This window comes from Cygnus atratus, chromosome 2 (genome assembly GCF_013377495.2).
Source record: "Cygnus atratus isolate AKBS03 ecotype Queensland, Australia chromosome 2, CAtr_DNAZoo_HiC_assembly, whole genome shotgun sequence".
In the NCBI taxonomy this organism is placed as follows: Eukaryota; Metazoa; Chordata; class Aves; order Anseriformes; family Anatidae; genus Cygnus; species Cygnus atratus.
The window spans coordinates 134592094-134605774 of record NC_066363.1 but is presented as its reverse complement, the minus strand read 5'-3'; the positions used below and the strand labels follow the sequence as shown (position 1 = coordinate 134605774).

At 39.7% G+C, this 13681-nt stretch overlaps 1 protein-coding gene across 1 annotated transcript in view; it reads right to left on the bottom strand.

Moving 5' to 3' along the window:
* NECAB1 (N-terminal EF-hand calcium binding protein 1) overlaps nucleotides 1-13681 on the bottom strand; it is a gene marked incomplete at its 5' end in the record, with an annotated part of 62510 nt that overhangs the window by 27477 nt on the left and 21352 nt on the right. Inside the window, 2 exons of the mRNA XM_050708782.1 lie at nucleotides 2171-2268; nucleotides 5096-5121. Coding sequence (XP_050564739.1) covers nucleotides 2171-2268; nucleotides 5096-5121 — 124 coding nt within the window. The remainder of the gene's footprint in view (nucleotides 1-2170; nucleotides 2269-5095; nucleotides 5122-13681) is intronic.

Genomic DNA, 13681 nt, shown 5'->3' with positions numbered 1-13681 from the left:
CCATGAAAAGTCAAAGGGGACAGAAAGCACACGGCAACCTTGAAGACTGATTTGTAGTCAGCCTCACGTTCTGCAGAGTGGAGTTCAGGTTCAGTCTGAGTTTTTACTGTCAACCAAAGGACACTGACATGTATAAATGAAAATGTTTTCTAAATATAGCCAGTATTCTGGTAAAATATTCACCTTTTACTGTGTCTGACAGTATGCGTTACCTTTGCGTTTTATTGCTGATAATGAGATGTAGTACTGAAACCTCTATATGCCATTTATTGATTTGGGAAGGACAGTGGCCTGGACTTATCTTTTGGTTTCTAATAGGAGATAATTTGGTCCTCGGAAATTTCATCCTGGTCATTGGAAACTGAGTCAGCCACTCTAGATTTGCCATGTCTTTGTAGCTTTCAAAGTGTGTAGGTCTTCAGTTTGGGGCTTCTCTTCTACACAGGATTTTTCCAATTAGATTTTTGCTTAGACGATGGTAATAAATGCTCTAGTGACTTTTTTAAGAACTAATAATACCTAGTGCCTATTTAAGGAATCAGGTTGGTACAATGGCATAGCCATGTCAAAGCTGTGTTTTGTATTAGGAGTGGAAGCCCAGCCTTTGCTTTGGGTACCAATCACTCATTTCAGAGTACTTGCTCATTTGGGCTGGGGAGTCAACTTGAGCTAGGAGCTACGTAACATCTTGTGTCTTATGGGCAATGAACATCATCTATCTGTTCTATCTAAATACACTAACTAGGTTTGGATGAACCTCCAGATCTGATTTTAGATGGGTATGTTTTTCAGATTTTAGACCAGTAACTTCAATAAAAGCTTGGAATATTAAAGATGGGAATTCTAATAGTTGCACTGCAATGGTTTGATTAGGTACTCAGGTGTCCTGGCTTCATCTGAGATAGAGTTAATTTTCTTCCTAGTAGCTGATATTCTGCTGTGCTTGGGATTTAAGATGAGAATAATACTGATAACACTTTCTAGTCCATTTTCTAGTCAGGCCAATGCTTACTTCTTACAACTGATCACTGGGACTCCTCTGTAATTATTTTCTGAAGTAATTCTTAAATGCTGTGCTCTATTTACTTCCAGTAGTTATCATATGATGTGTCCTGCCCTTTAGCAGCATTTTATACATGTGGCTAATCAAGCAATTGTGATTTTTGTTCCTGTTGCTGTTTTTTGAATTCTGTGTAGCTTGCGTGAACTAATCTGTTCCTCTTTAGCGTCCAGCTCAACAAGGCAGTGAGTCAGTGCGCATTCACTTTATTAGGGATGGAAGATGCACAGTGTGAACTGGGAGACATTCAGCTCACTGGCTAAAGCTCTAAATAAACAAGCTGCACTTCCAGGGGTTTATTTCGGCAGTTCATGTAAAATGTATGAGTGCTGTACTCTTGCAAATGCCTGAATGCCAAAGATAACAGCTTCGCTAGAGAAGTGCAGCTTTCTCCCCATTGATTGCTGATTGACTGAAGGATACAGACTTTTTCCCCCATGGGATCTCACCAAATACTTAGGCTAAAATTTTTAGGCTGTTGACAGCTTGCCTTCCAGTCAGTAGCCCTGTGGTGAGGGTAGCCAAGGAAAAAGAGCATATTACCAGATCTCTTTATGTACTTGTGATCAGACACCTGCCTGGGATGCAGGCATGAGCAGGTATGACTGCAGTGAATTGAGCTACCACAGTCCTTTTAAATCTTTTTAAACTATACTGGAGTCTACATTTAACAATAACACTAATACGATTCCCCAGTATGTCTCCAGAAGATACTTGCCTACCTAATTTAATGTCAGTTAGTAGCGTAGCTTGGTATTTGAATCTTTTACTGACATTTTTTATTTCAAAAACTTGGATTATTTTTTTCAAATTCAGACTATTTTCAAAAGTAGATAATACTTTCCCAAATTTGGCCTGGGACAGGGAACCCTCTCTGGATACTACAATATGAAGAACATCCTTCTGATCATTCACAAAGACAATTTTGATTATATCCAAATACTGTGATACTTGACTGTTTTGACAAGCCTTTTCCTCCTGGACTTTCGCTACAAAACCAAGTATATGTGGAAGAACTTAAATATGAATTAGCAACTTTGTCTAGATAAAAAAAATATTGGATACATATTCAACTAAACAAAATGAAAAGACCTTACAATTGTTACTTACCTTCTTTGTTTTGTCCATTGCCTTCAGTATGGTAATGTTTAAGTCTTCCAAGACAGATAGAACATTTTCATACTCTCCTAAGTGCTGGGAAAAATATTCTGAAAGAAGAAGAAACCCAAGTCACCTACTCATGACCTGAAAAACTGATATTTCCTTAAATATCAATTTAATGAATTCTGAAATCAGTTATAATTTTACTATTACCTAAATAAAAATACAAATTGAGCAAGACTTACAATGAAAGAGATGATTTTACTTTGAAATTTTGTTAATATTTCCCTCAAAACCATTCCTGGAGTACTTAAAAAAGATAAAAAAAAAAAAAAAAAATCGGTGCTTCAAAACATTTCCTTTCAATAGATGAATTGCCAAATTGACAAAGATTAAAGTATCAGTTTGAGAGCTGAAATAGACCTATTTTCAAAATGTCTACATTTTATTTCTAAAATGGATTTTTAGTTTAGAAATCTACTTCATAGTTACTAGAAGGAAATTAAGTTTCCATGTATATGTACTAAATCTCATATTCACATTATTACAAAAATGAATAACTCTGCTAAAGCCCTTAGAGGAGATGAGATCAAGCGAGGGCTGTTGTGAGTTGGAGTCAGCTGAGACCAGTTGTTTTTCTCTGAGAAGTGAAGAGACTGAGTTGTTCAGTTAAGCTTCTGGCCCCAGGTACTGTGAGTATATTTTCAGTAAATATGATGCATACAAAATATTTTTTATCAAAAATTGTGGAAATAACATAAATTGTAGAATATCCTTGTATACCTGTTCAAATTAAAGGATATTTTATCAGAAAGAGACAATATCAAATCATAGGACATAAATCAAGAATAGAACACATGCAAAACTGTGTAAAAGTTGTATTTACTAATGTCCTACTTATATTTGTGTCTGACTAAAATACCATAAAAGAAAATACAATTACCATTTTATCAATAGGCTTTAGAGATTCCACTATGTAAATTAAAAAGCTTTTAAAAAGGCACACAAACACTAAGTAGGTCTGTTTGATGTTTATGGAGTAGATCAGGGTCAATGGGACATACTGTCAGATGGTTAATATTGTGTGGAAAAAGGGATTTATATTAATACAAGGAATCTACTAGCCAAGAGAGAAGGCCAATGTTGTCTGTAAACACAGGTGATATTAAATCAAAGAGCGTGAGAGAGGAGGAAGGTTGGTATGACACCTGTGAGGCATCTCAGGAGGATCCAAACCAGGAAGGTAGCTCAGAGGCAGGGGGTTACACTGAGAGGAAGCAAACCTCATTTGGTCAGTGTGGAGTGAAATACAGCAGAGGGAGGCACAGGAGGGAAAATGTAAGAAAAAAGAAAGAAAACCATGCTAAAGCTAGTGATTGTGTCAAACGAGGCATTTAGACATAGAATGTCTATACAAAGATGAAAAATAACGTCTAAATGACAGGAAGAGCAAGCTTAGATGGGAGCTTTTTGAAATAATAAATAGCAATACTTTGAGGCTTTTAAGAGGTCCGAGTGTTTCTCTAGGGAGTCATGAAAGCATGAGGTTTCAAGAGTACTGGTGACAAAAGCTGGTATTGCCGAGTGGTTGAATGAAATGATTTAGGGAGAAAATGTGTTGTGCATTAGTATCCTGGAAATGAATCTTCATTTTGGAGGAGCTATGGAGATAAGTCAGAGGAAGCTGGAGACTAAATACGTGTTGGGTAAACTCAGTACCAGATTCACAAATGAGAAACACCCTAGTGGCAACCTGTGAAAGATTTACAAGGAAGCTAAAGAGCTCAGATATCAAGAGGACTGCTGAAGCTGCACATCTTTAATCAAAACAGGCAGGAAACAAAGTTAACACTGGGCTGAGACCCTGCCAAGCCCTCTGGTGAACTGGTGGGATTGGGCTGTGTGGGGTGGTGGTACTGAGCATGCCTCCAGTGGAAAAAAAAAAAAAAAAAAAAAACACCCCCAAATCTGTAAATCATTTGTGGAAAAAAGCCATGTTATTCCTTGGCCAGGCTTGCCTAATTTTGGTCAGATTCTCAGCTAGCAGAAGTCATCACAGCCCAATTCACTTTGTCAAAGTAATTCTATATTTATAAGCCACACAATGAGATGCCTCTCAGTAGGTTCTTGAGCATGAGCAGAGTCACCTCGTGGGCAAGTAAATGGGCTAGCACTCAAATCTACAGCGTTTTTAGGTTTTGAAAGTCTTCAGTATTATTGACCTTGGGAAAATTCAACAGGCCACTATTTGCCACTTTCCCCAGAAATAGGCTGCTTTTGACAAGTAGGACTTTTTTTTGACATTTTGTGGGAGGACTTGCAGAAATTTTCTGTGAATTCTTTCCTGCTGCAAGCAGAGCCCCTAAATCAGGGGCCATAAAACCAGGGGGAAAGCAAGCAGGGTCTCAGGGAAAAAGCTTCACGACACACAGCCTGGAACAGGGCACAGAGGTAGGTCAGTGTGCCAAACGGGGGGTCAGTCAAACTGCTGTTCTTACTGAACTGAGCTGGAGGAAAGTTCATTACTTTCCTCCAGTTGGATAGTAATATGAAAATCTTTTTCAAAATTACCAAAACACTCCTACCTTTGAAAGCAATGAGCTAACTAGAAAAAAATATCTCATATGAATGGGAAACAAGGTAAGGGTACCTGTCTTTTCATCAGAACAGAGAAAGATATTTTTAAAGCTCAGAAAATGTGAAGCATGGATACAGAAAAAATATTTTCAAGGTAATATCTGCTTCTAATGGATGACAGTCTGAAAAATTATAAACCATCTGCATTCTTCCAGTGTAGTTCTTTCAGTGTAATTTAAATATTTTCTGTCTGAGCTACAAAGGTTAAACAGAAAAAAGTATCATAACATGTGGTGTGTTCACTTGCACAGGGCTGCTGCTGGCATAGATTACGTTCTTGCTCAGCAAGGAACTTACCACAGAGCTCTTCTGTGTCAAGATTGCTGGAAAGATAAGAAGATAGATAGAGGGTTAATGAGCAAAGTAATGGTTTTTGTTGCAACACCAGAAATTGTTTGTTTTTCCCCCACCTGCACTCCTCTTCTGTGTCTGTCATGCTGGACAGCACAGCCCAGATTGCTCAGCCCTCCATGCTAAATGAAGGAAAACCCAATGTCTTTCTCCCATTTGCATTCCTCACCAGGCAATAGTCCTCCACGAGATGGAGTACAACAGAAGGACAAAAACAGACACAGCCCCTCAGCACAAAATATTACTAAGACTTTCTGGCCATACAAAACAGTTTCACCAGTAGTAACTGCAACAAAACATAGTAGTGAAATTAATGACATGAAATAATAGTTGTATTGCCATATTGCTAGGAAATACATATAAATATATAATATAAATATATAAATGTATGCAAGTATTCTATAAAATTCAAAATTGTTTATTTTACATAGATTTCATCCTGATCAACTTTTAAGCAGTTTTTCTCCCTCAGGTTTTAACAGTCAAAAGATAAACCATCTGACCTACAGCTCAATTCTGACAGTTATCATATTGACTTTTTTCCCAGGGAGGAGAAGCTGATTATTAAAGAAACTTAAAAGCATGAATGTCCTTTCTGAATCTTGCTGATGGGTGAATATTGAACAGCTAATTGCACTTAGGATTTTTTCACTTATCTTTTTAATGGGATTTTTTTATTGACCTTTAATAAAATGATGACACAGTACTATCTTAAAGTCAAGTTCTCCAATGTTAACTTTCATGTATTTGGTTTTTTATTCAGGAGAAAGACAGAAACAGACAAAAATTGCAGGATCCTGGGTTCTTACAAACTTGCATAGTCAGGGCTATAAAAACTTCTGAGCATTTTTAATTGATGAAGTAAATGAACCTTCCAAAAAACTTTTATTAACTAAAGGTCATCTGAACTGAATTTGTATGGGCCAAGTGGAATGGCTACAAATGGGTCTTGCATCTGTTTTTTCCAATAACCTTGGTGGCAGGTATAGTGAAATTCATAGTCCTTTAAGAATCAGTGCTGAAGGTGGGGAACTTAACCTAGGTCAGCAAACTATCTGATGGAAGAAGTGTCTACGAATCCTTAAAGCTGTTCACCACGGATCACTATGGCATCAATGATCAACCAAATTGCAATCACTTCCAGAACTCAGCAGTCATTTTTGAAACACCCCAAATGTTCACTCCTCAAATGCAGACTGAGACAGTGAAAACTGGAAAAATACCTGAGTCAAAAAACAGCAGCAAAATGCTACGATATTACATGACAGGTTATGTTGCATACATTTTGTTCACTGTCCCAATATCTTCTGCCTTTTCACATCTTCTGCCCTAATGACTTCTCTTTGTACACAACATTTCTGAATTTTCTAATTTGCATCCTGATAGCTGAGTTTAAAACAACCTTTAACATTGTTAGCCAGTCAAATTTGCTCTGTTTTCAAATTTCATATTGAAATCCATTCTGGTCCTACTTATTCTGCACTATCCTCAGCAGTGTGGTAGTGGTATAGCACCATGATATGGCTCAGAGGCTTTCAGCTTGCTGTCATCAGAACATCTCTGTTAGTTCCACTGACAAAAGCGACGCAGCTGCAAAATGGACTACGACTGAAAATGGAAATGTATTTAGATGCTGGATTGGTTTTCATTTAGAATTGGGCACCTGAATAATTAGGAAATTACTGTCCAAAGTGATTTGTGCAACAGCCTTCAGGAAGTCTGTGACAGAACATTGAAATGACAAAAAGAGCATGGATTTCACTCCAGCAAACTCTCTGTATTTCCTTTTCTATTATAAATACCCTTTGAAGCTCCATTGTTCTTGGCATCCTGTTTGAAGGGGTTGCTGTTCTAGGCAGGGACACTATAATTTTGTCTGCCACTGATTATTTTATTCTTTCAGAAATAATAACATGTTTCTTCAAGCAAAACAGTTGTGAACAAACTCAGGCATTCTTTTTCTGCACACAAACAACTTTGAGCACCCTGCAGGATGCTACAGAAGCAATTAAATAAGTTTGGAATATATTTAATAGTACAGGAGTGAGGTACACACCAAGGGGCTCTTTCTGCAGCTCAGTACTAGCAGTGGGCACCTGTTCGTCACTTCAGTGAGTATATATGCCAAGGATGCTTCTGCTTAGACCTATAATCTGGCAGTTATGAACATGTAATTTGCAATATTTGCTGGATGACTCACATCCAGGCTCCAGCACTCCACTCTTGATAAGCACCCAAAGCATAGGGTGCAGCCAAATGCATTCACGTCATGTCAGCACAATCATTTTTGTAAACCTCTGCTCTCAATTTGCTTTCTATCTACTAAATGCGGTCCTTTTACGTGCCTGGCTTTTGTCTACAATGCTCCCTACTTAACAACATGAACAATTTTTAAGGGACATATGCCACTGACTGACCGCAAGGTTGATGTTACCTGTAGCTCTGTGGCAGACAGGTAAGCAAATTCACTTGAGTGAACTGTGGGCAAAGTGCCTGTTTGTGGTACCTCTGGAAGAGGTACGTCGGCAAAGCAGCTGTGGGCACTCCTGGGTTCTGCCCACATTGGTCAGCCATGGGGTGGGACCAGCCAAAGTGGGAAAGTCAAAGCTGCTCAACTCATCCACCGATGTGAACCTAGTGATCCACAGCTCCAGCAGCTGACCTGACACATACTGACCCTGGCATGAAAGGCACCTCTAGGCAGAGGTACCAGGAGATCTGCATGTTTTCCCTGGGCCACGAGAGGAGTCACTGCCATCTCTTCAGCACAGGAATGATACACAGTGTGCACTCTGTCATCTAAAGCAGTGATATTATTGAAGAATCCAATACTATAGGAAAGATTTTATGAACTAACTCCATTTAGGAAATTCATTGCTACTACTGTCATAGTTGGAGAAGGATAAAACTTTCTTCTTCAAGTCTACTCTCAAGACCGAGAAGGATTGATTTCAGAGGCTTGAACCAACTCTTTTTTTGGTCCCATTTGCATGTCTCTGATAAATTTGGTTTCAGGGAGGAAAGTTGGAGGCTGGCATCTCCTATTGTTAAGTAGAGGCATATAATTTGTGAATGAAAGGAATGAAATGTTACTTAGACAGCGCAAGGGCAGCTAAACAATCATCTGTGGACACTCTCAGCCAAAAAGCTGTAAGCTCTTTGCAGGTCTTGCATCCCATTCTGCTTCAAGTCAGCCAAATGAGATAAGTGCTCCAACACTACAGAGTGTTGTGCAAAGACTTAGAATATGTGCCCTTCCATTTTATGGATATGCTGCTTCACAGCTCCTTTGCAATATCAAGGACTTTTTTTGCTCAGGGTTGCTCAAGGTCTCTTACCAGTGGAGGCAAAACTATCTTCTGCCATTAGCAGGATGAGGCATTGGCCTCTTGCCACAGAAAAGGGAGGGGAGAAAGAAGGGGCGAAATGGGGCAGAGCTCCTGGGGCTGATCCCTGGGAAGCCAAGCTTTTTTCTGCAAGGACACTGCTGCTCTTCAATCCAGGGCTAACAGGACCATACACCTTCTGTCCTTTCAAACACGGCAGCCAGCTTGGCTTTCACAGCTCTGACTTGGGCAGTGGAGCTGATGGCTGTTTTACTGCCCCATATTTTTCTGTACTAAATAATTATCTAGTTTGCTTTTACTTAGCTCCAGACCAAGCGATAACTTCGGAGTTGTCACTTAATGCTCTGCATGTGGCAGGACTACAGGAGAGAATAAAGGTTTTTTTTCCTGACAGAACTCACCTAAAAATACCTTAGTCCTTTGCATTAGTCCAGGATGCAATGAACTTGTCTAGCCACCTTAATGATCCTAGCCTCTGATCCTAATACTAATGATCCTGATACTAGCCTTCGATCCTGATACTAACAATCATAGTATCTCCGTTTTTAAAAGAGTTTTAATAATACTGTTAAAAGTTGTGGTTACTAAAATCTGTAAAGAACTGTGCAAGGGATGATTTTTTTAACAGATTCTCAGTCACACAGACCTAAACAGGGAGATGAGAGGCACCATCATGGTGGCTTTTTTTGCCACAAACTAGGCAAATTTTAGAGTTGTCACCCTTCAGTAGATGATAATGATGTTTTCAACTTTTGGTTTTGTTGCAAAATGATTTTTTTATTTTTATTTTTTTAACTGAGATTCAACAATTCATTGTTACCCAAAACATAATGTTCCATATTGGTTTATTAAAGTGTTTGTAAATGCATGTGTTGATAGAGATACTAAACTGCTGTAATTCTCTGGGAAACTTGGATTTATGGAAGAGACCAGGCCCTCAAACTACACCTACAATTAAGCAATGAGCTCAATTCTAAGACGCTAATGCTGTCTTCTGAAGAACTGATCTGAAATGAAGCATTCTAGGTCAGCTCCATTTAGGTCAGTGCAATTGAAACTATTCATTACATTTTGATTTTCCCGGTGTGAGCGAGTCTCTTATTTTCTGCAGAAAACTGTTTTTTACATTAAAAATAACCATTCATATGAAAAATTTCCAAGCAAATCTATTTGCAGCTTTTCTGTCTGACCGGAGGATATGTGTTAATATCAGAACTGTGCAAGTCATTCTCATTAAACTTATTTTGTTCAGTCATGAAATACTAAACTGTATCAGCTCCTTCTGAACAGTATCTTTCCTTCTTATTTGTACTTCATTTTCAGACTGATTTCTGTAGCTACTGTCTTGAAAATTATGAGAATTAGAGCCAATACCTGCAATTATCTCTCTTAAATAGTAGCAAACACACCTTCCTCATATCAGTGCTGAACCACGTAAAGATCTAGCTTTAAAAGATGGTCAAAAAATGATGTATTGTTTCCTCCTACATTTTTCTTTCTCATGGAATAATTCTTTTTTGGAAAAAATACTTTTCACTCTCTTGCAGTTCATGCAATTATAGAGTTTGTCTGTATCTCATGCTGTTTTTTAATAAATCTTTTTTGTTTCCTGATTGTATTTCCAAATTCATTATTTTTTTTTCTGTGTACTTGCATTGGACAGTGATAAATCATCAACAGCATGAGACCAAAATATGCCTCTCAAGTGAAACAAAAGCACATTATCCAAGGGACAGATAATTACTATCCTTAGACTACTGTCAAATTACTGAGGACTCATCATTATTATCTTTACAACCAGAGTCCTGAAGGAAGCTCTATGGTCCCATATAGCATGCATTTCCTTATAGTTACACTATTCAGTACAGGATTGGAGGCTAGTGCAGGTGGATGGGTTCCCATGGCTGCAAGGACAATGCTAACCAACACCTCCATCTCAGGCATCAGGTCGGCATCCTTTTGGAATGTGCTGTTACAGCAGACAGTCTCAGCACTTCTCTTTTGCCTCAGTGGAGGAAGCAGGGCTCTGCTAATGAAGACCTGGACAGGAGAAGGGGGGAGGATTCGCTTTGGGGCTCAGAGTCCTAAGTGTAGACATCCACATGTGCAGTGTGTGTCACAGAATCATAGAATCATTAAGGTTGGAAAAGACCTCCAGGATCACCTGGTCCAGCTGTTCCCCTACCACCAATGTCACCCACTGAACCATGTTCCTAAGCACCACTTCCAACCTTTCCTTGAACACCCCCAGGGACGGTGCCCCACCACCTCCCTGGGCAACCCGTTCCAAAGCCTGACTGCTCTTTCTGAGAAGAAATGTCTCCTAATTTCTAACCTAACCCCCCCCCCCCCCCAGTGCTAGTCCTATCTACTACTCCTATCACTAGTTACCTGTGAGAAGAGGCCGACCCCCAGCTCCTCACGCCTTCCTTTCAGGCAGTTGCAGAGAGCAATAAGGTCTCCCCTGAGCCTCCTCTTGTCCAGACTAAACAACCCCAGCTCCCTCAGCCACTCCTCACAGGACTTGTGTTCCAGGCCCTTCACCAGCTTCGTAGCCCTTCTCTGGACATGCTCCAGGGCCTCGATGTCTTTCTTGCAGTGAGGGGCCCAAAGCTGAAAACAGTACTCAAGGTGCAGCCTCACCAGAGCTGAGTACAGGGGGATGATCACCTCCCTGGTCCTGCTGGCTGCACTATTCCTGATATAAGTGTCCAACCTACCCTGCTATTCAAAGGAGCCCTGGTGTATTTAATGGAGTGGGGGATTTTCAGCATACCAGCCAGAAGGAGCTTGATTAATTGGACATAGTGCAGGCACTTGGCATTGTTTCAGATGCTCCAGCATCTTTCCCTCACCATTCATGTCCAAGTGCACCTTCTGTGTCATCCTGTCTGCCTTGGGCTGGTGTCTCAGGCTGACTGTGGGGTAGACTCAGGCACTCTGCTGACACATACACATGCAAGTGTTCATAATAGCAAGTCCCACCTTACATGTGCAGTGTGATGGACTCTTTCAAATGCCCAGCATCTGCTGAGAGCTGTTGGTGGCCAAAGCTCTCAGGCCCTCACCAAACTTGTCTCTGGCTTGTGAGTATTTTATCTTTAACTTGTGGCACACACAAAGGCTTAATGCGATACCTGCCTTCAGGAGGTTGTGTGTGCCCCAGGTCTGCCTCAATAGTCCTAGCACACCTTGTAACTAAGATCCTGGCTGAGGACTTCATTTTGCCAATGAGAAAAGTGAGAAAAACAAGTTTGATTCCCCACTGATTCATATGAGTCAGTAATCAGCTAAGCATTTATCGCCCTATCTCTCCGGCAGTGCTGCAGACTGAATCCCCTTGAGATCTTCTGCATATCTCTTAGTTTGTAACTTTGCCAAATATTCTCATTATCTTCTGACACCTTTTCCCTGAGGATGCCATTATGCAAAAAACAATTTCTATGAAAGTTATGAGTGGGGGGAGGGAACAGAGAAGGGTAAGAGCAAAATGGAGATGTACATTTGCAAAGACTGTTAAAACCTGTTCACTGAGCCATTAACCATTTCAAGAATTCTTGCTCTGCTGAAACACGGACTTGCCACAGCTGAGAGAATTTATCAGGGGCAGATTTACCAAGGAAATGAGCTGTAAAAGCATTCACCCCACTAACCCCAAATTTCAAAATTCTCCTGCTTAATTCTAAACATGTATAAAAAGATCTGTGCTGCTAATACTTTCCTCTGCTTTAAGGACAATAATATAGGTAAACAAAACAGCTGTACTTCTGCAGAACTACCTCCTCTGAAGCTGAACTGTGCTGCAATACTCTCTTGCATAATCAAGCTGCTTAGTGTTCAGTAAAGGTAGATGTGAATTCCAGTTAATGCAATTTATTAATTGTTGAGAGCATGCTAAGCCTACAAGTAAGGATTTTCTGAGTTGGGATAATTGTCTTTAAACAGCTTCTTCTGCAGTATTACAACCCCCAGGTAGCTGCACTGAGCATACACATGCATTGGATTTAGAAAACAGATGGGAGCTCATAGAAGTATTAAAATATAAACTAGGTAGTAGAAACAATGCATGCACTACTGAAGTACTTCAAATATCAAGTTTACAATAAAAATACCACTTATTTTCCTGATGCAGAAGGAAGAAGATCTTCAGACCTGAGTTTGGTATTTCGTATTATATATTTATTATTTAGTATTGGCATTTAGTAATAGGTATTTACTATTAGTTGGTGATATAGTGATTCAAAAGGGCCAGGAAACAAAAGAACAACTGAAATGTCACCAAAAATATTATTTAATATTTTAAAGTTGAAAGTCAGCAAAAGCCAGTCACATTCAATGATTCTTCATCCTAATTAATCTGTAAAATATTCTTGTGCTCCAATTTGCTCCTAAGTATAGTACTTAGGAGAATATGTAAGAACCACAATACTTAAGGTGGCAAGACAACTCCACTCTTCTCTTGTCAGCTTTATACTTCCCAAATATTGCCTTTGTAATTTTTATAAAGATAAAATGTCTCTTATAGTTAACATCACCAGCTTGCTTTCCCCATCTTCAGATAGTTTTGAGCATCAGTCTCTGATAGCCTTTGGCTTGAGATGTATCTAGTCATTTATGCTTCTGCCATGACAGTACAAACTGAAACCCAGTCAAAATGAACATTTCATGGTCATTTGATAGAGGAGTTAAAAAACCAGAATGCTCCAAGACAGCAGAACATGTGGGTATTCAGCTTCAAAATTTCTCAAGCTATGGCCTTCGGACCACGTCCTCCATGAGCTGCCTGGTGTCACCCTCCTTGTCAGCCCTGAAAAAAAAACTTCTGGTGTCTTTCCAGCACCTCTATTTGCTTCCAACACCCTCCCCAAATATGTGTCCAATTGGGAGGCAAAGATAAGCTCTTCCTCTTGCTCCTTCCCTTCACACAGCCATGCCCTCATGTTGGTCTAACTCATGCCATGGTGAGCTGGCTCCTACCCAACAAGCTGCAGGATCTAGCTTGGCCTCCTAACAGCCTTCAGGAGAGCTTAAGATGTAGCCTGGATACTCACAGTGTGCTTGTTACTGGGGTATCTGCAAAATGTTTAAAATGTTATGAATAAGAGAGAAGGATCACTGCACAAGCCTAGGCTGAAGCTGAACTCTTGAACAACCACTGCTGTTGATTTCTTGTCTATGCTACTTT